At 44.7% G+C, this 22036-nt stretch overlaps 1 protein-coding gene and 1 pseudogene across 1 annotated transcript; both read left to right on the top strand.

Moving 5' to 3' along the window:
• The first annotated feature begins 3768 nt into the window (after nt 1–3768).
• Nucleotides 3769–7325, top strand: TARM1 (T cell-interacting, activating receptor on myeloid cells 1). The gene is made up of 4 exons (XM_055551655.1): nt 3769–4204; nt 4495–4791; nt 6676–6813; nt 7126–7325. Exons 1-4 carry the CDS (start codon nt 3853–3855, stop codon nt 7128–7130), a joined length of 792 nt encoding a protein of 263 aa, XP_055407630.1. The 5' UTR covers nt 3769–3852; the 3' UTR covers nt 7131–7325.
• A 13307-nt stretch (nt 7326–20632) lies between these two features.
• Nucleotides 20633–21527, top strand: LOC129630984 (vomeronasal type-1 receptor 4-like; annotated as a pseudogene).
• Nucleotides 21528–22036: the final 509 nt, after the last annotated feature.

Here is a 22036-nt window from a genome sequence, read left to right on the forward strand (position 1 = left end):
CTTGGTGGGCTACATACAGTCCACGGGGTCACAAAGAGTCAGACACGATTGAGCGAGTGAGCACGTACAGCCAATGAACAATGCTGTGAGAGTTTCAGGTGAACAGTGAAGGGACCCAGCCCTACATATACAGGTACTTGTTCTCCCCCAGACTCCCCTCCCATCCAGGCTGCCGTACACCACTGAGCAGAGATCCCTGTGTCTATAGTACGTCCTTGCTGGTTATCCAGTTAAATACAGCAGTGTGTGCACGTCCATCCCAAACTCCCTAACTATCTCTTGTCATGCAATGCTTTAACCATCCTTCCTTCCACCTAAAATCATCACACGTAACACCAGTGGACTATACTCCACATTTGGGTGGTACGTCTTTGATCCTTCCCCAGACAAACAACCAACCAGCCAAGCCAAGCAAAACCCTGCAAGAGAAGATCAGGTCCGCATCGACAGCTTAGGTCTCAGATGTGAGTTTGCAGAACCTAGGGGCTTGCTTCAGATTGCACAGGTGGTGTGTGAGGAAGCCAAATTCAACCCAGAAGGGTCTAGCTCCCCAAACGATTCCACTCAGGCACGATGTTCAGTTAAGAGGAACATACCCACGTGGTCTTTGGTATGGAAGCACCCTGGGCGTGCCTGATGGGACTTGAAGGTTGGAAAATGTCCGAGGAGGGAAAAGATATGTGGTTCAGAATGTCCCCCGCCCTCCAGCTATGCAGCTAGGAGGTGACACACGACGAGTATTTCCAGAAACCAACAAGGCTTGGTATTCACAGAAAATCTGGAGAGGAGAACTCGCCTCCATGGGGGCCTTTGCACTTGGCTTTCGGCTATCATGCCAACCCACTCCAGTATTCTCGCCTGGAGAATCCCATGGACAGAGGAGCCTGGTGGGCTACGGTCCACGGGGTCGCAGAGAGTCGGACACGGCTGAGCGACTAACACTTGAACTTCCTTCACTCCTCCTATCATCATATATTTGTGATGGCCAAACTGCTCCTCGTGTTCCTCGCGTCAGAGGCTGTTTTAGAGACATGTCTTAGCTGTGTTTTCAGAGGGAAATGCAGGGCTGCAGCATGTTCGCTGGAGACCCAGCTCCTGCACACACCATCTGTGGGAACTTTGGGAAAACCACTTCAATATCTGAAAGCTTCCTCATCTTTCAGGGTTACCTTCACAATTAGGGTCAAGTCTGCATGACATTCTTGGGCGGGCTACAGGCCATGGGGTCACAAAGAGTTGGACACGACTCAGCCACTAACACAGCATAGCACATGCGTGACATAACACACATAGCGTGTGCTCAGTAAGTGCTCATTTTTTAACTAATTAATTTTTAAATTTTTGTCTGTGTTGGGTCTGCATTGCTGCATGTAGGCTTTCTCTAGTTGCAGCGAGTGAGTAGCTTCTCTTGTTGCAGAGGGTGGGCTCAGTAGTCATGGCACACGGGCTTAGCTGCCCCGCAGCATGTGGGATCTTCCCAGACCAGGGATCTAACCCATGTCCCCTGCACTGGCAGGCGGATTCTTTTTTTTTTTTTTTTAACTGGAGGCTAATTACTTTACAATATTGTAGTGGTTTTTGCCACACATTGACATGAATCAGCCATGGGTGTACATGTGTCCCCCATCCTGAACCCCCATCCCTCAGGGTTGTCCCAGTGTACCAGCCCTGAGCACCCCTTCTTATGCATCGAACTTGGACTGGTGATCTATTTCACACATGGTAATATACATGTTTCAATGCTATTCTCTCAAATCATCCCACCCTCGCCTTCTCCCACAGAGTCCAAACGTCTGTTCTTTACATCTGTGTCTCTTTTGCTGTCTCACATATAGGGTCATCATTACCATCTTTCTAAATTCCATATATATGTGTTAATATACTGTACTGGTGTTTTTCTTTCTGACTTACTTTGGCCTGTATAATAGGCTCCAGTTTCATCCACCTCATTAGAACTATTAAAATGCATTCTTTTTAATAGCCGAGTAATATTCCATTGTGTATATGTACCACAGCTTTCTTATCCATTCATCTGCTGATGGACATCTAGGTTGCTTCCATGTCCTGGCTATTGTAAACAGTGCTGGCAGGAGGATTCTTAACCACTGGATCGCCAGGGAAATCCAAGTACTACTATTTTATATTTTTTTACTCCTTTTCTTTTTCTGGCCACACAGGGCAGCAGGTGGCATCTCAGTTCCCCGACCAGGGAGCGAACTGGTGCTCTCTGCAGTGGAAGTTTGGAGTCTTAACCACTGGACTGAGAGAGAAATCAATGTTTATCATTCAGTCCCCTCTGACCTGCTTGGACATTGATTCCACTAACAACTGCTTCCGGAGATCTTTTAGCCTTTGAACTTTTAAAACCTTCTCCTTTCAACCATTTGCAAGTATGCATTTCAGAGGTATTCTGGGCATTCACAATGTTGTGAAAAGCATCAGCCCACACTTTTTCATCATCTCTGACATAAACTCTGTACTTGTTAACCAATAACCTGTTTCCTCTTTCTCCTCAGCCCCTGGTGACTTCTACTGTACTTTCTGTCTCTATGAATTTGCCCATTTTAGGTACTTAAGTGGAGTCATAACCGTATTTGTTTTTTCATGTGTCTGGCAAGTTTCACTTAGCCTAATGTTTTCCAGGTCTGTCCGTGTTGTAGCGTGTATCAGAACCTCATTCATTTTCATGGCTGAATAGTATTCCACTCTGTGTATGCACCTCATTTTTGCAATCCATTGATCTTTTGATGGACATTTGGGTCTTCTCACCTTTTGGGTATTTACTTTTCTGCTTTTTTCAAAACATGAAACGCAATATTTTTGATTGACTCATGCAATTTTAGCTCAAAGGCTTGGTAACTTCCCTCTTTCATCACAAGACACAGAACTGTTTAGTCCACACAGGGGTAAAAAGAGGAACTCTCTTAGCCACACAGACCTAACCAACATCCATTGAGTTAGATCTATCTCTCTCTTTTAATAATGTTAGAAAACAGGCTTGATATCAGTTTTAAAGTGATATTGCTGCTGCTGCTCCTAAGTCGCTTCAGTCGTGTCCGACTCTGTGTGACCCCATAGATGGCAGCCCACCAGGCTCCGGTGTCCCTGGGATTCTCCAGGAAAGAACACTGGAGTGGGTTGCCATTTCCTTCTCCAAAAGAGATGTTAGCACTCAGGTAAACCTATATCTACCACATCCAGGCATTAGTGGTAGTATGTGTGTATATACATACACACTTTTCAGATTCTTTTCCCTTACTGGTTAGTACAAAATATTGAAAATAGTTCCTTGTGCTATTCAGTAGGTCCTTGTTGCTTATTTTATGTGCAGTGGTGTGACCCTGTTCATCCCCAGCTCATAATTTATCCCTCCCTTCTCTTTCACCTTTGGTAACCATAAGTTTGCTTGCTATGTCTGTGGGAACTAGGAGCCCAAGGGCAGCACAGCCAAAAAGAGAGAGAGACAGAGAAAGGAAGACGTGTTAAACTAAGCGTGGCTCAGGTAGAATGAGAGGGTAAGAGGCTCGGGGGAATTCTGCAGAGCCGAGAAAGGTCCTGGGGTCTTGGGACATGAGCGCAGCCCTGGAGAAGCCCGGAGGGTCGGCGTAGAGGAGCTGGGAGCAGAGCAGGGCCCAGGGTCCAGCATAGGGACTGGCGCGCTCCTACAGGCGGGAGCCCCAGGATGGCCCCTGGGGGCCAGGAGGTGACCACGCGGGCTCCAGGCTGGTGTTTCTGTCTCATTCCCTGCAGGGCTGTGTGTCGGCCAAGCAGACCGAGGAAGAGCTGGTGAGTGATTCTCCATAGGCCCTCCGGATCCTCCCTCCCAAGGGCACCCACTTTCCCCTCCCCTCCATGGGCTTCCTGAGAGCAGGTGGGTGGGGTGCCCCCAGACCTGAGACCGGCTTCCTTCCAGAGGCGCTTCCCAAGCCCTCCCTCAGGGCCTGGCCCAGCTCCGTGGTCCCCGCTGGGAGCTCTGTGACCCTGCGATGCAGGACTCCCACCAGGGATGTAAGCTTCGCTCTCAGGAAGGGGGCACGCGTCTGGGAGATGGTCCAGTCACCCGACTCCACAGAGGACCGGGCTGAATTCCATCTCCCGGATGTAAAGTCCAGCGACGCGGGCGAGTACACCTGCGAATACCACAGGAGGGGGAACCCCCACGTGAGCGCACGGCCCAGCGACGCCCTGCTACTGCTGGTGACGGGTGAGGGGGCGCCTGGGGAGGACAGACGGCCCCCGGGGCCAGGGGAGGAAGAGGCGGAGAGGGGGTTTCCCCTCCAGGGCTGTTGGGAGGGGAGATGGAGAGAGACAGGGACAGAGGTGATGCCTTGGTTTGATCCAGGGCTCCTAGGAGGGAAAAACCTTGTTGGAGTCAGGCAGAAAGAGCAAGAGGTCATTCGCACGTCCCACAAGAAGCCCCTGCCAGGAGAACAGGGCAAGTGGGGCACCCAAGGCTCCCCTCTCCGTGACCTCAGAGTCTCCCTTCTCTCACAGGGTATCTCCGTCAACCTTCCCTCCAAGCGCACCGAAGGGGGCCAGTGACCGAAGGGCAAGAGGTGACCCTGCAGTGCCAGAGGCCGGCCGCGGAGCTGGGGCCGGTCATGTTCGCCCTGCTCAAGGCAGGAAGCGCAGCGCCGGTGCAGGTCCGGGCGCCGGCCGGGCGGGAGACCGACTTCTCCCTGCGGAACTTGAGCGCCGGCGACAGCGGGAACTACAGCTGCGTGTACTACCAGGCCAGGGCCCCTTTCCGGGCTTCACAGGCCAGTCCTCGCCTTGAGATCCGGGTGGCGGGTAAGGTTCTGCGGGATTTGAGGGCTTTTTTTTTTTCCAATTGAAGTGAGTGAGTGACTTACCCTTTGGCTCTCGTTTCTACTCCACTTGCACTTCTTTTTTTTAAGTTGATTCATTTATTTACTTTTGGCCGCACTGGGTCTTCAGTTGCTGCCCCCGGGCTTTCTCTAGTTGCGCGGGCTGGGCTTTGCCGCAGTGTGCAGCCTTCTCACTGCAGTGGCCTCTCTCCTTGTGGGGCACAGGGTCTGGGGGCCCCGGTTCAGTAATTGTGCTGCATGGGCTGAGTGGCTCTACGGAATGTGGGATCCTCCCGGACCGGGGATCGAACCTGCCGTCCCCTGCATTGCAAGGCGGGTTTTAAACCCCTGGACTACCAGGAAAGTCCACCCTGTCTCCTCTTTTTAATGTCTTTTCTTTCCTCCTTTCTACTCCTTTTTTGCTGCTGTTGTACATTCTTGGTCAATTTCTCCTGCTTTTCTTCAAAGCGATCAAACCCACCATCCTCAGAATGCCTTCTACCACTCTCGCATCTCTTAAAGTTTGGTTTATCCTGGTGATCTTGATTTTATTCTCAAGAGCAGTTTTTGTTGTTGTTGTTCTCAGAATGGGGTGATTTCTCAATTTAGAGAAATGGCTGCAATGTCTTTCCATATCTCAGGTCACTTACTGTTTGAATTTGGCTGAGATGATTTTGCTTCCTGGCAGAATTTTGTTCCACTGAATGCTACAGAGTTTCCTTTTCTCAACTTTGTCAACTTCTCTCTTTCTCTCTTTTTTAAAATTTATTTTTATTTATTTATTTGGCTTCACTTAGTTGCAGCACACAGGATCTTTAGTTGCAGCATAAGGGGTCTAGTTCCGTGATCAGGGATCAAACTCAAGCCCCTGGCATTGGGAGGGCAGAGTCTTAGCCACTGGACCACCAGGGAAGTCCCCCATGTGAATGTTTATGATTAGAAATCAGGGTCTGTGTGTTCAACCCCAAGATGGGGAGAGGGCTTACTGAGCGAGGTGGTGTCATTACTCATTTCTCCTGGTGGCTTCTGCCTGCAGGGAACACTGCTGGTGATGGTTTAGAGAAGAGCTTGGCACTGACTGGGATGTATAGGGGGAAGACACGAACACAGGCTTCTCTTTAGGAACCAAGACCAATGCCAGGCTGGAGCCCTTCTTGGCTGAAGCGGAGATCCTCCAAGGTCCAGATGCTGGGCTACTAAGCTCAGTTTTCTAGACTCACTGCCGGCATGAAGGTCTGTGCGATGGAGGGGGAAGCAGATGAAGCTGCTGAATTATTTCAGTGCTTTGTGGAGCAACTTCAGTTTTTAGAGTTGCTCCTAAGGCTGTGTGTGTGAAATCACTTCAGTCGTGTCTGACTCTTTGCGACCGCATGGACTGTAGCCCGCCAGGCTCCTCTGTCCATGGGATTCTCCAGGCACAAATACTGGAGTGGGATGCCATTTTCTTATCTCTTGATTCCTGATTTATGGAGGTAGAAGGGAAAAAAGGAAATGTGGGAAAGTGGAAATGTGATAAAGAACAAATAAATGGAGACGTCACTGGTGGGCCAGTGGCTAAGACTCTGCAGTCCCAATGCCAGGGGCTGGACTTGGTTCCCTGGATCCTACACCCAGCAAATAAGATGTAATACAGCCAAATAAATATGAACAAAAATAACAAATAAGTGAAAGACAAATGACAAGGCAGAGGGAATATAAAGAACAGAGGAGGCAGGCAGAACCGCTGCAGTGTTTATTTTTTCCATGATTAGAACTTCAGTGTTGGTGCAGCTGACCACCGGCCAGGAAAACCGGACGGCTGTATGAGAGTCACTCTGGGTAGAGGACACCCCTGCATGGTCCATGCTGATCCACGTCTCTCTTTTAGCTTCCCTGCCTTCCATAACCTCGGATTACACCACGGGGAACCACATCAGACTCGCTCTAGCCGCCGTAATTATGGTTATTGCGGGGGCTTTCCTGCTCGAAGCCTGGTGTAGGCAGAGGCACGTCCGCGGGCAGTCAGGTAAAAGCAAAACAGTCCTGAACACCTCTTTTCACGGGCTGCTATCGTGATACAGGGACTAGACTCCATAGTCTGCCATAGAACTTGTTCTTTAAAAATTTTACTTATGTGTCTGCATTGGGTCTCAGTTGTGACCCTTGGGAATCTTTAGTTGCGGCCAGGGGGGCTCTAGTTCCCTGACCAGGGATCGAACCCGGGCCCCCTGCATTGGGAGTGTGGGGGTCTTAGCCACTGGACCCCCAGGGAAGTTCTGATGGTGGCTAACTCTCTACAGCTAAATATTCCTACAATTTTCTCCTTGCTTACCTTTAGGATGAAGGATCCCAGGTCCCCAGAGCTGGAGAAGCCTGTGGAATGACTTATGCTGAACTGGACAGCAGAGCCCTAAGTAAAGGCCTTCCCAGCAGGAGAAGGAAGGGAGAACTTCCAGCAAGGAGCGGATGATGAGGAACAGGCCCCTCAGGGGACTAGGCAAGTGGGAGGCTCTTTCCTCAGCTCGCCAATAAATGTGTGTTTCCTTCTTCTAAAGAATTTCTTTTATGTGAGAGCTATTATTCACAGAGTTAAACACACACATCTCAAGGGCACAGCCTCCATGACTCTATTTATTTATCTATTGCCCATCCATCCTATTCTATCATCCATCCAAATATCTATCCATCATTCCATCCATCTTCCATCTCTTTATCTATCATCTATCTATCCATCCTGTTCTGTCATCTAGCCATACATCTGAGAGAGTCATTTCCTAGGCAGGTTGATAGGAAATCTAGGGGTCCCCAAGGAGAGAGGGGTCTCCAAATGGAGGAAATAGCCTGCAAGTGTCAGACATTTTTATCTCTCTTAAGCGGCAGGAGGAAACAAACTAGCAATATTTTTTTTTTCTTCTCTATACAAATTTAAAGGGAGGTTTCTCTTAAAATACTGTGTTGCCATAATGACACCTGGTTTCGCCTGAAGTTAGCTATTCTTGAGCCTAGAGATAACCAATGCCTTTTTCTTACGGAAATGTTTGTCTTAAGCCATGCTAATGTACTACGCCTTTACCCCAAACTCTGTCTCCAAGTTGGTTCCGCCTCTTGGCCCAGAACCTACTTGACAAACCAGTATGTTATACTCAGATATTGTTCCCCTAATCTATGTAAATGAAACTATTTGTATGGTGGTCTGCCCTTCTTTAAGATTCAAGTTAATCATTTTATGGCCCAGGATAAACCATTTGGTGCCATTCTGAATTTTAAGACATTCCTTTCTTTCATTAACAGACTGCTAGTGACTATATAACATCCAGTTGAAGACTAGCAAGGGGGTACTCTTTCTGTCCCCTTCTGATGCCTATGTCAGAAGCTTTCTCTATCTCCTTTATACTTTAATAAAACTATTACACAAAAGCTCTGAGCGATCAAGCCTCGTCTCTGGCCCCGGATTGAATTCTTCTCCTCCGGGGGCCAAGAATCCCAGTGTATTCGCGTGATTCAACAACAACCTTTCACATCCATCCATCATTCCATCTATCTGTCTGTACCTGTGGTCCATCTCTGATGCTGTGTTTCTTACCCTCATGGTCTGGTCCAGTGGCTCCATGGTGCTTCTCCTGCTCAGACACCACCAGAGGGTGCAGTATATTCACACCTCCACTGGACACCACAGATGCCCCCCGGAGACCAGAGCTGCCCACACCATCCTTTTGCTGGTGGTCACCTTCGTCATTGTTTACATACTGAATTCCACTTGTTCTTTTTATCTCACGGTTCTTGTAGAGTTTCGTCTGTGGTTGATGCAGACTTCTGATGTCTAGGTTTTCTGTTTTCCCACCATTTCTCCTTTCTTGCTGCTCCTTAGAGATCCTAGAACTGCTAGATTCTCCTCTTATCAGATCAGATCAGTCGCTCATTCGTGTCCGACTCTTTGCGACCCCATGAATTGCAGCACGCCAGGCCTCCCTGTCCTCAGTATCCTATCATTTTGCCTTTTCATACTGTTCATGGGGTTCTCAAGGCAAGAATACTGAAGTGGTTTGCCATTCCCTTCTCCAGTGGACCACATTCTGTCAGATCTCTCCACCATGACCCACCCGTCTTGGGTTGCCCCATGGGCATGGCTTAGTTTCATTGAGTTAGACAAGGCTGTGGTCCTAGTGTGATTAGATTGACTAGTTTTCTGTGAACATGGTTTCAGTTTCTTTGCCCTCTGATGCCCTCTTGCAACACCTACCATCTTACTTGGGTTTCTCTTACCTTGGGCGTGGGGTATCTCTTCACGGCTGCTCCAGCAAAGCACAGCCATTGCTCTTTACCTTGGAGGAGGGGTATCTCCTCACTGCCTCCCTTCCTGACCTTCAATGTGGGATAGCTCCTCTAGGCCCTCCTGTGCCCGCGCATGCACCACTCCTTGGACATGGGGTTGGTCCTCCCAGCCGCCGCCCCTGGCCTCGATTATCCTCTTAAGTTGATAGCAAATATGATAAAGGTGATAAATATTTAGTAGACTGCTGGAATAATAACAGAAATTATTCTGTGACTACTCAGTGCCAAGTGTTTAAATCGAGTTATAACTCATATGTAATATTATATTAGTTTTAGTTTTATGACACAACGAATGGGTTTTACGACATAACGAATGGGTTTTACGACATAACGAACAGGTACTTGCATGTGTTGCAAGATGGTCCCCACAATCCTCCTTACTGTCTGTGCACCCCCCACACACATTGCACAGATTCTTTCTTGTGATGGGAACTTGAAGTTTCAATCCCTCGGCATTTTCCGAAAATGAAACAGCGTAGTCAACAATAGCACTATGGTGGACATCCCATCCCCATGACTTATTTATCTTGTAACTGGCTGTTGATACCGTTTGACATTTGTACTCAACACCATTTTTTAGTAAAATCCCATGAACACAAAAGGTCAGCTTATTGCAGGTGCTGCTTTGGGAGATCTGAAAGCCAATCCATGAAACTACCAGCTCAGAGAAGACACAGCTTCCATTTTGGCATTGTCGCTTGCATATTTAGTTTTCATCACTGCAGAATGGAAACTTGGCATTTGTTTTCTGTTTGTCCTGTTTATTTCTAATTTTTAAAATTTTGCCTTTATTTTGGACAGTGTGGTGTTTTTATATTCCATTAAAATATTATACTCTAATAGTATAACCATTTTTTACTGGTGGTTGTAGCTGTTAGATCAGATCAGATCAGTCGCTCAGTTGTGTCCAACTCTTTGCAACCCCATGAATTGCAGCACGCCAGGCCTCCCTGTCCATTACCAACTCCCGGAGTTCACTCAGACTCATGTCCATCGAGTCAATGATGCCATCCAGCCATCTCATCCTCTGTCGTCCCCTTCTCCTCCTGCCCCCAATCCCTCCCAGCATCAGGGTCTTTTCCAAGGAGTCAACTCTTCGCATGAGGTGGCCAAACTACTGGAGTTTCAGCTTTAGCATCATTCCTTCCAAAGAAATCCCAGGGCTGATCTCCTTCAGAATGGACTGGTTGGATCTCCTTGCAGTCCAAGGGACTCTCAAGAGTCTTCTCCAACACCACAATTCAAAAGCATCAATTCTTCGGCGCTCAGCCTTCTTCACAGTCCAATTCTCACATCCATACATGACCACAGGAAAAACCATAGCCTTGACTAGATGAACCTTTGTTGGCAAAGTAATGTCTCTGCTTTTAAATATGCCGGATCCCAAATAGTGTGTCTATATATTTGTTGCTCATAATTAATGCTATGCTCTTTGTTGTCATGGACTACTTTTGTCTATGCAAAATAAAAAACAAAGAGAAAGGGAAGTTTATTCATGTATCAATATGACTGCCATTTCTATTGTCTGTAGCATCTTTTTTGTATAAATGGTTTCCACTTTGGTAGAATTTTTCCTCTGTTTGAAGAAATTCGTTTACCTTTTAAGGAATTATATTTATAATGAATGAGTTGTTTCAATGTTTACGTGTCTAAAAATATTTTATGTGCTTTTTTCCATATTAAAGTGTATAAAAATGTAATACAATGTGATCATAAGTAACAGATAACCTTGTTTTAAACACTAAGGAATTAAATGCCTTTGTGTTATTTTTAGCTTTTAAATAATTGATTAAAATAATTTCAGGAATAATATATTTTCTTCCTCACTTAAATACTACTCCAATTATTAACACTTTAATACATTTCATTTATCGACTACTGTCTCTATATTTGATCCTTTTATCACTAGATTTTTATCCAGCCACTTCAGAGCACTGTGTGAACATGGTGAATTCCACCCTTAGCTGACTAGCATGGTTTTCCCTAAACAAAGACACCCTCCTACATGACCAGCACACGGCTGTTTGATTTAGAAAACCGACGTGGATACAGCACTACTACCCACAGGTCCTGTTCAGAGTTTCCAACTGATCCCAAATAGCTCCTCTTCTTTTCTGGTTGAGATTCCCAACAAGATTTGTGAGTTGCGTTTAGTTGTCACGCCCTTTCCTTCTCCCCAGTCTCAGTCTTTCTCCGTCTTTCCTTTTTTAATCCTATCTTTGACCTACTTCCCTCTATAGGATGACCCTCCTCTTGCTGTTTCTGATGACTCTTCATGACAGGATCAGTTTACATTTCCTATTCTAGTTCTATGGAAAACGCCATTGGCGATTTGAAATGGATTGCATTGAATCTGTAGATTGCCTTGTATAGTGTTGATACAGAGCAGGACCCTGTGGTCTTTGCTGAGTCCTCACAATGTCCTCTACCTGCCTTTCATCTGTGGAATGACTTTAGCCGAAGAATAAGTTTAATAGGAGAAGTTAAAACATGCAAAAATGAAGGAAAACAGTCAAACGAGTCCAAACAATAACAACGTAGCTATTAAGCAAAGTCGAGGACCTTTAGTTTCTTTTCAAAGGCTACAGATGATATTCTGAGCCATATCTTGTGAGCTGTCTTGCAGATAATGAAACCTCCCACTAGGTGGAAGACGTTAGACTACATCATGACCATACCGTAGCCTCACAAAAGGTGCCGCAGTTCCAAGAACTGGCCTTAAAGAAATGGGAACAAACCGCGGAACTGAACACTCACTACGCCTAAAACAAGACGACGCTGTTCAGACCACCAATGACCAACTTCATGATGACTGTCAGAGCTGACTGTGCTGTTTCTGCATGTAGCCCCTCGCCTCTGTCTGTAAAACCTCTCACCCGCTGATTGTCAGTAGAGGGACTTGGCCATTGGACAGACGTCACCCCTCCCCCCGTGTCACCTGCATCTAAAATAAAGCAAATGTTCTCCTCACCAACCTGGCCTGTGATGGCTTTTGAGTGGCGAGCAGCTGGACCCCATTTTCGGTAACAGTATAATCATCTTAACAGCATTGATTCTTCCATCTGAGAGCAGAATATATCTGTCCCTCCTTTGTGTCACTTTAGTTTCTTTCATCAGCATCTCAGACTTTTCGAGTATAGTTCTTTTATCTCCTTCAGTAGGTTTATTCAGAGATATTTTATTCTTGATCCAATGGTAAATGGGCTGGTTCCTTAATTTCTTTTTCTGACAGCTTGTTGTTCTAATGTACAGAAATGTGAGAGATTTCTGTGTATTAATTTTGTTTCCTGCAGTGTTCCAAATTCATCAGTGAGCTCTAGTAGTTTTCTGATACATCTTTAGAATTATTTATATATAATATTTGGAGAAGGCAATGGCACCCCACTCCAGTACTCTTGCCTGGAAAATCCCGTGGATGGAGGAGTCTGGTAGGCTGTAGTCCATGGGGTCGCTAAGAGTCGAACACGACTGAGTGACTTCACTTTCACTTTTCATTTTCCTGCATTGGAGAAAGAAATGGCAACCCACTCCAGTGTTCTTGCCTGGAGAATCCCAGGGATGGGGGAGCCTAGTGGGCTGCCATCTATGGGGTCGCACAGAGTCGGACACGACTGAAGTGACTTAGCAATATATAATATTGCATCATCTGCAAACAGTGACAGTTTTACTATTTCCTTTCAAATGTGGATTCCTTTTATTTCTTTTTCTTCTCTGATTACTATGGCTAGAACTTTCAAAATTAGGTTGAATAAAAGTGGTGCGATCTAGTTGGTTTAACGTGTTTCTTGATTTATTTTCTGTCTGGATGATCTGTCCATTGATGTAATTGGGGTGGTAAAGACCCCAGTACGACGGTGTTACGATGGATTTTTCTTTTTAGAGCTGTTAATATTTCTCTTATTGAGGTGCTCCTCTGTTTGGTGCATATGAATTTGCAGTTGTTATATCTTCTTTTTAAATTTAACCTATGATCATTAGTAGTGTCCTTTTGGACTTCCCTGGTAGCTCAGATGGTAAAGCATTTGTCTACAATGCAGGAAACCTGGGTTCGATCCCTGGGTAGGGAAGATTCCCTGGAGAAGGAAATGGCAACCCACTCCAGTACTCTTGCCTAGAAAATCCCATGGACGGAGGAGTGGTGCAGGCTACGTTCCATGGGGTCACAAAGAGTCGGACACGACTGAGCGACTTCACTTCACTTGTCTCTTGAAACGGTCTCCATTTTAAAGACTGCTTTGTCTCCTTCCCAGTCCAAATGACCCAGCACTCGGAAATGGGCTGGTGGTCCAATGAGAGACCCAAGGAAAAGGATCCATGGGTGATTTAGGGCAAATTATAGTCTCCTTGCAGAGTATGTGGAAGTGAGGGACATCTGACATTTCTAAGGAGAGAGATACTGCCTTCAGAGTTGTGTTTCCAGATAAAATAGACCTGAGGCTATAATGAGGAAAGATAGTGGAACTTAAACTCAGGGGAAGACCAGCCTCCAGATCGCGTGCTGAGGATCAGTGTGAACACACTTTGGAACAGTTTGGAAGAGTGAGACCATGAAGGAACATGCCCAACGGGAGACAGTGAAGGGAGCCCCGGTGCTCTGTGAGTGTCCCTCCCCCAGCTATGACTTTCACTCTAAACTTGGGCTCTCCCATGGGGAACACAGAAAACTCTCCCTGCCCTCTGCTCAGCTGCTCATGTGGACCTTCTCAGTAATTTCCAGGAGTTGTCACTAGTCCCCAGGCGTGGGTGAGGGGGACGAGCACTGGGGGTAAGATCTGCCCCCACTGGAGACGCCCCAGACTCTCCATGCAGACAGTGTCACCTCCGCTCCAGATGACATGATAATGGCTCCTCTGTGGGGAGAGCAGCCCAGGGACCCTGTCCCTATAACTGGGGCCCATCCTGACTGACACTTCCCTGTACAGAGTGTGGAGCCAAGTGCAGGCAGGTGAGTGCTCCCTTGTGTTCAGTCTCAGGGCAGGAAACAGGACAGCCGGCTCTCAGCAGGAGAGGAGCTCAGAGCTGTGTTGTCAGTGCCTTGGGCAGGACACGTGCTCCCCTGCCTTGTCCTGGGCTGCCCCGTCCATGCCCTGGCTGCCAGGTGGAAGGGGGGAATGTGCTGGCGTGTGTATCTGAGTGGAACCAGAGCCGTGAGTTCACTGCAAATCCTATGTGCTGAGGTCCCTGACAATGAGGGGAACAGGGAGGGGTGACTGTGGAATCTCTGCCAAGTCCTGTATGACCAGAGCTGCGGGCTTCTCAATATTGCATAAACGTGTCTACTGACCTTGGACCTAATTGATTAGGGTTGGGTGTGAATATCATGGAATAGGTTGATGTGCAAGAGTTTGGGTTAGAACCTGAAAGTCCTGAAATAAGATCCAGTGACAGACGCATACACATACAAACAGAAATACAGAGAGAAAGGCCACCCTGTAACAACACTGACATTCTCCTTCACTGGATGAAGTGGTCTGTGTATTTTCTGCCATGATTTGCCTTTCATGGCTCTCTCTGTGTTTTATTTTATGTACGTCACTGTGGCTCATGTCTTTCCCTCTCTAACTGAATGTCAAAATGCCCTCAGCCTTATTACCATGAGCAGCAGGGAAAAGAAAAAAGAATTTGTATTGAGAGGGAATTCAGTTAACTTTCCAACCTGACATAATAGTGTAAATGTTAGAAAACAAGCATTGTTAGATTTTTAAAAGATTGGAATTAGGAATTGAAGGAGTACCCTCTGTGATAATTCAATGTTTTATATTAGGAAATACAGTGAAATGTAACTTAGCCCATGCCACAAATTGATGTTTGTGTTCCACAAATATTCATATGCTGAAATCCTATATCTTAAAGACAAGGGTGTTAGGAGAAGACCCTTTGGAGGTGCTTATATTAAGTGGGAGGCCTTTTGTGAATAGGATTCCACCTTGTCCAAATTGGGCTTCCCTGGTGACTCAGATGGCAAAGAAACTGCCCTCAATGCAGGAGACCCTGGGTCAGGAAAATCCTCTGGAGAAGGAAATAGCTGCCCTCTCCAGAATTCTTGCCTGGAGAATGCCATGGACAGAGGACCATGGAGGGCTACAGTTCATGGGGTCGCCAAGAGTCAGACATAACTTTTTTTCACTCCCTGTCCAGATTCATGGACACTTCCATGCCCAGGATGGTCCACCCACACCTGTGGGTGCAGAGAGGCCCCTGGGGGTGGCAGGCACTGGAATGTGTGTCCCTGTCTCATCACAAGGGCCCCTTCTGTGGTTCATTTCTGACTCTGGCCGTGGTGGTGAGCCCCCGTGTGTGACTGTTTGCGGCTGCTGCTCATGGGTCGGGTGGGGGCAGGTGAGTCCTGCAATTCTGGGTGATAACTGTTGGTTTCAGGGAGGTACTTGCCCTGTGGGGTGATCTTTGTGTGTGTTCCACAAAATGGACAAACAGTAGCTATGACGACGACACTCACCCCAGCAAATACTCAGCCCAAGAGGAAAGGTGATGGACCATAACTGATTACTGAAATTGCAGTGGATCTAAAATGTACATCATGATTTAATACATGTACACCTTCTGAAGGAGTCCACAGTTGGCTGAACTGATGCATCCATCGCTTCACATATTAGGTGTCCTCACCTGTGGTCACCAGGGTCTACATTAGCCCTCAGACCTTGTTCACCTTATAACTGAAAGACTGTATCCCTTTACCATCTTTTCCCATTTCCCCCAACCCCAGTTCCCAGGCAACCACCATTCGACTCTGTTTCTATGAGACTGATTTTTTTTTTTTATAACTCTACCTATAATTGACAGAAATGGAGAAGGGAATGGCAAATATCTATGTCTGGATATTTCACACACCGAAGTGTCCTCGAGTTTTATCCATGCTGTTGCAAAAGAAAGGATTTCCACCTTTGAAAAACTGAGTTATATTCCTCCATATAATGCACCTCGGCTCCCTAACCCATTTATCTGTCAGTGGGCGCTTGGGTTGTTTCCTTGTCTTGGCTCTTGTGGTAACAAGGCAGCAATGAACACAGGGGTCCAGACATTGCTCCGAGATCTGATTTCACCCCCTTGTATGTACACTAGAAGCAGGACTGCTGGTCACATGGCACATCCGGTTCTAGTTTCTGAGGAATTTTAACGTTTTCCGCAGAGGCTGTACCCATCTGTGTTCCCACCAACAGTGCGTAAGTGTGCCTTTTTCTCAACATTCCTGCCAATTTGCTCCCTCTTGTCTTCTGGGAAACAGACACTAACAGGTGAGAGACGCTATCACATTGGGATTTTGATCTGATGACTAGAGATACTGAGCACCTGGCCAGGAACCGTTTTAGCCCTTCATTTACTGTCTTTGGACAAATGTCTACTTGAGTTCTTTGTACATTTTAAGCTGGGTTTTGAGTTTTTCCAGAAATTCCTTTTACATTTTGGATGTTCACTCATTACTGGGTGTGTGCATTGCTAATATTGTTTCCTCTTGCATAGCTGCCTTTTCATGGTTTCCTTTGCTCTGCAGAGGTCTTATGTGATACACTCCCATTCATTTACCTTTGCTTTTGTTGTTAAATTCAAGCCATCATGACCAAGACCAATGTCAAGGAGCTCACTTCTTTCCTCTCAGAGTTTCATGGTTTCAGCTCCTACATTCCAGTCTTAGCCCAGTTGAGACCATTTTTGTGTGTGATGTAAGATAGTCTGAAGCCTTTCTTGTAGTTTTTAAAATTGGGACATAACTGACATAACATTATATGAGTTTCATGTGGACAAAATAATGATTCCGTGTCTGTCTATGCTGCCAGGTGGTTACAGTAAGTCTAATCTGTTAACACCTATTGTACATGCATTACATTTCTTTCATTCAGTCAGAATTTGGTAGGTCTGTGACTACCATTTCAGTCTTTAGATGTGGATGTTCAGTTTTCCAAATACTACTTGTTGAAGAAACTATCCTGTTTCTATTATATTATTCTTAGTGCCTCTCTCAAAATTTATTAGCCACTGGAGCTTGGGTTTGTTTCTGCCTCTTTATTCTGTTCCATTGATCTGTCTGTTTAAACGCCCATATGTGTTTCTGTTACTATAAATTTGACATACAATATGAAATAAAGAAGTTTCATGCTTTGTTGTTCTTTCTCAAGATTCTTTCACTGTTTGGGTATTTTTTTTCTCATTTTTTTAAAATTTAATTTTATTTAACTTTACAATATTGTATTGGTTTTGCCATATATCAAAATGAATCTGCCTCAGGTATACATGTGTTCCCCATCCTGAACCCTCCTCCCAACTCCCTCCCCATACCATCCCTCTGGGTCGTCCCAGTGCACCAGCCCCAAGCATCCAGTATTGTGCATCGAACCTGGACTGGCGGCTCATTTCATATATGATATTATACATATTTCAATGCCATTCTCCCACATCATCGCACCCTCTCCCTCTCCCACAGAGTCCAAAGGACTGTTCTATACATCAGTGTCTCTTTTGCTGTCTCGTATACAGGGTTATTGTTACCAACTTTCTAAATTCCATATATATGCGTTAGTATACTGTATTGGTGTTTTTCTTTCTGGCTTACTTCACTCTGTATAATAGGCTCCAGTTTCATCCACCTCATTACAACTGATTCAAATGTATTCTTTTTAATGGCTGAGTAATACTCCATTGTGTATATGTACCACAGCTTTCTTATCCATTCATCTGATGATGGACATCTAGGGTGCTTCCATGTCCTGGCTATTATAAACAGTGCTGCGATGAACATTGGGGTACATGTGTCTCTTTCAATTCTGGTTTTCTCAGTATATATGCCCAGCAGTGGGATTGTTGGATCATAAGGCAGTTCTATTTCCAGTTTTTTAAGGAATCTCCACACTGTTCTCCATAGTGGCTGTGCTAATTTGCATTCCCACCAACAGTGTAAGAGGGTTCCCTTTTCTCCACACCCTCTCCAGCATTTATTGCTTGTAGACTTTTGGATCGCAACCATTCTGACTGGTGAGAAATGGTACCTCATAGTGGTTTTGATTTGCATTTCTCTGATAATGAGTGATGTTGAGCATCTTTTCATGTGTTTGTTAGCCATCTGTATGTCTTCTTTGGAGAAATGTCTATTTAGTTCTTTGGCCCATTTTTTGACTGGGTCATTTATTTTTCTGGAATTGAGGTATAGGTGTTGCTTGTCTATTTTTGAGATTAGTTGTTTGTTGCTTCATTTGCTATTATTTTCTCCCATTCTGAAGGCTATCTTTTCACCTTGCTAATAGTTTCCTTTGTTGTGCAGAAGCTTTTAAGTTTAATTAGGTCCCATTTGTTTATTTTTGCTTTTATTTCCATATTCTGGGAGGTGGGTCATAGAGGATCCTGCTGTGATGTATGTCAGAGAGTGTTTTGCCTATGTTCTCCTCTAGGAGTTTTATAGTTTCTGGTCTTATGTTTACATCTTTCATCCATTTTGAGTTTATTTTTGTGTATGGTGTTAGAAGGTGCTCTAGTTTCATTCTTTTACAAGTGGTTGACCAGTTTTCCCAGCACCACTTGTTAAAGTGATTGTCTTTAATCCATTGTATATTCTTGCCTCCTTTGTCAAAGATAAGGTGTCCATATGTGCATGGATTTATCTCTGGGCTTTCTATTTTGTTCCATTGATCTATATATGAAGCCACCATCACCCTAATACCAAAACCTGACAAAGATGCCACAAAAAAAGAAAACTACAGGCCAATATCACTGATGAACATAGATGCAAAAATCCTTAACAAAATTCTAGCAATAAGAATCCAACAACACATTAAAAAGATCATACACCATGACCAAGTGGGCTTTATCCCAGGGATGCAAGGATTCTTCAATATCCACAAATCAATCTATGTAATACACCAGATTAACAAATTGAAAAGCAAAAACCATATGATTATCTCAATAGATGCAGAGAAAGCCTTTGACAAAATTCAACATCCATTTATGATAAAAACTCTCCAGAAAGCAGCAATAGAAGGAACAAACCTCAACATAATAAAAGCTATATATGACAAACCCACAGCAAACATTATTCTCACTGGTGAAAAATTGAAAGCATTTCCTCTAAAGTCAGGAACAAGACAAGGGTGCCCACTTTCACCATTACTATTCAACATAGTTTTGGAAGTTTTGGCCACAGCAATCAGAGCAGAAAAAGAATTAAAAGGAATCCAAATTGGAAAAGAAGAAGTAAAACTCTCACTGTTTGCAGATGACATGATCCTCTACATAGAAAACCCTAAAGACTCCACATGTATACCTGTGGCAGATTCATTTTGATATTTGGCAAAACTAATACAATTATGTAAAGTTTAAAAATAAAATAAAATTAAAAAAATAAAATAAAATAAAAATGGTCCACATTGAAAAAAAAAAAAAAGACTCCACCAGAAAACTACTAGAAGTAATCAATGAATATAGTAAAGTTGCAGGGTATAAAATCAACACACAGAAATCCCTTGCATTCCTATACACTAATAATGAGAAAACAGAGACATTAAGGAAACAATTCCATTCACCATTGCAACGAAAAGAATAAAATACTTAGGAATATATCTACCTAAAAAACTAAAGACCTATATATAGAAAACTATAAAGCACTGGTGAAAGAAATCAAAGTTGACACTAATAGATGGAGAAATATACCATGTTCATGGATTGCAAGAATCAATATAGTGAAAATGAGTGTACTACCCAAAGCAATTTATAGATTCAATGCAATCCCTATCAAGCTACCAACGGTATTCTTCACAGAGCTAGAACAAATAATTTCACAATTTGTATGGAAATACAAATAACCTTGAATAGCCAAAGCTATCTTGAGAAAGAAGAATGGAACTGGAGGAATCAAGCTGCCTGACTTCAGGCTCTACTACAAAGCCACAGTCATCAAGATAGCATGGTACTGTTTGGGTATTTTTTGATTGACTACAAATTTGGGTGGATTTTTTTTTTTCTGTTTCTGATAATAATGACATTGAATATGGTTGAACTAAGCCAACAATGTTGCTAAAGAAGGCGGACATGTTTCCAAAGGTGATAGACAGACCTTACATGGAGATAGGAGATCAGGATATAAAAGCAAATAGAAAGCTGTTGTACAACACAGGGAGCTCAGCTCGGTGCCCTGTCATGACCTCGAGGGGCACAACTGGGAGATGGGGGATGCTCAAGAGGGAGGGGATATATATATATGCATACTTATATCTGATTCACATTGTTCTACAGTAGAAACTATCAAAACGTTGTAAAGCAATTAGCCCTCAATTTAAAAAATTTAAATAAAAGTAAATTTAAAAATATAAAATAATAATGGTGGATGCTTAACTGGTATCAGGAACATGTTATCCAGTTAAAGTCACTTCTCTGGACTATGACAGTATCTTCTCTTTTCAGGAGAAATAAAATGAGGGAATCCTTGTCCACTGTTAGTTGCGTAAGAAGACTGCTGGTGTCTCTGTCTGCAGAGTCTCCTGTCTGCTTCAGGCCATTCCGAAGTCCTCTCCATGTCTTTTCACAGAGATGCCCTGAGAACCATAATCCAGGCAGCCCTGAAAACCACGTATCTGACACAGATAGGAGTTGGGTGTCTGGCCAATGTCATCCTTTTGTTCCACAACATCTCTCCAGTCTTGCTCGGCCACAAGCAGAGACCTCCACACACCATTCTCAGCCACTTGGCCCTGTCCAACCTTTTGTTTCTTCTGTCTTCTGGAGTTCCCTACACAATGGCTGCTTTTGTTTTGAGGAAGCCCCTGTCGGGTCTCGGGTGTAAGTTTGTGTATTACGTACAGAGGGTGGCTCTCGGCACCACCCTGTGCTCCACCTGCGTCCTGAGCACCTATCAGTCCTTCACTCTCACCCCCAGGAGAGCGCAGTGGGTGGTGCTCAGAGGAAGGGCCCCCAAGGTCACTGGTCCTTCCTGCTGCACCTGCTGGATGCTCAGTCTCTTAATGTACATCTACCTTCCTGTGAAAATCACTGGTCCTCAGGACACACATAACTATACTGATTCCTAAGATAATTGGTTCTTCTCAGTCTCAGGTAATGTCATAGGCTTAGGTTACTTGTGGTCCATCTCAGATGCCGTGTTTATTACCCTCATGGTCTGGTCCAGTGGCTCCATGGTGCTGCTCCTGCACAGACACCACCAGAGGGTGCAGTATATCCACACCCCCACTGGACACCACAGATTCCCCCCAGAGACCAGAGCCACCCACACCATCCTGATGCTCATAGTCACCTTCGTTGTCTTCTACCTGCTGAATTGCAGTTTTGTTTTCCATATCAGTGCCTCTTTAGATTTTTGCCTGTGGTTGCTCCAGGTCTCGCATGTCTTGGCTTCTTGTTTCCCCACTATTTCTTCTGAGGGATGCTAGAACTCCAAGGTTCTGCTCTTGAGTTGTTAGAATGAACGGATAAAGTGCTAAATATCTAGTAGACACCTTCAATAATAATTGTAACTATTCTCTAAGTCCTCAGTATCATAATCTGTTAATTGATGTACAATTATATTAATTTCATATAGACGACATAATGAATGGATATTTGCATCCAAAATGATCACAGTAAGTCTAGTTACCATCCCTCCACCTTCACAGATGATACAAATTATTTTCTTGTGATCTGAATTTTGCCACATTTATTTAGTTAGTTTTTGGTTATTATTTGGCTGGGCAACATGTGGGATCTTAGTTCCCAGACCAGGGATTGAACCTGTACCCCTGTGTGGAAGCTTGAAGTCTTAACCACTGGACTGCCAGGGAAGTCCCTGTCAGAAGAACTTTGAAGGTCAAGTCTCTTAGGATTTTTCAAGTATGCAATGAATATAATTGACTATATTCACCATGAGGTACACTACACTCCCTTGACTTGTTTATTCTATATCTAGATGTTGATACCTTTTGATG

The sequence above is a fragment of the Bubalus kerabau genome, chromosome 17, assembly GCF_029407905.1.
Source record: "Bubalus kerabau isolate K-KA32 ecotype Philippines breed swamp buffalo chromosome 17, PCC_UOA_SB_1v2, whole genome shotgun sequence".
In the NCBI taxonomy this organism is placed as follows: Eukaryota; Metazoa; Chordata; class Mammalia; order Artiodactyla; family Bovidae; genus Bubalus; species Bubalus kerabau.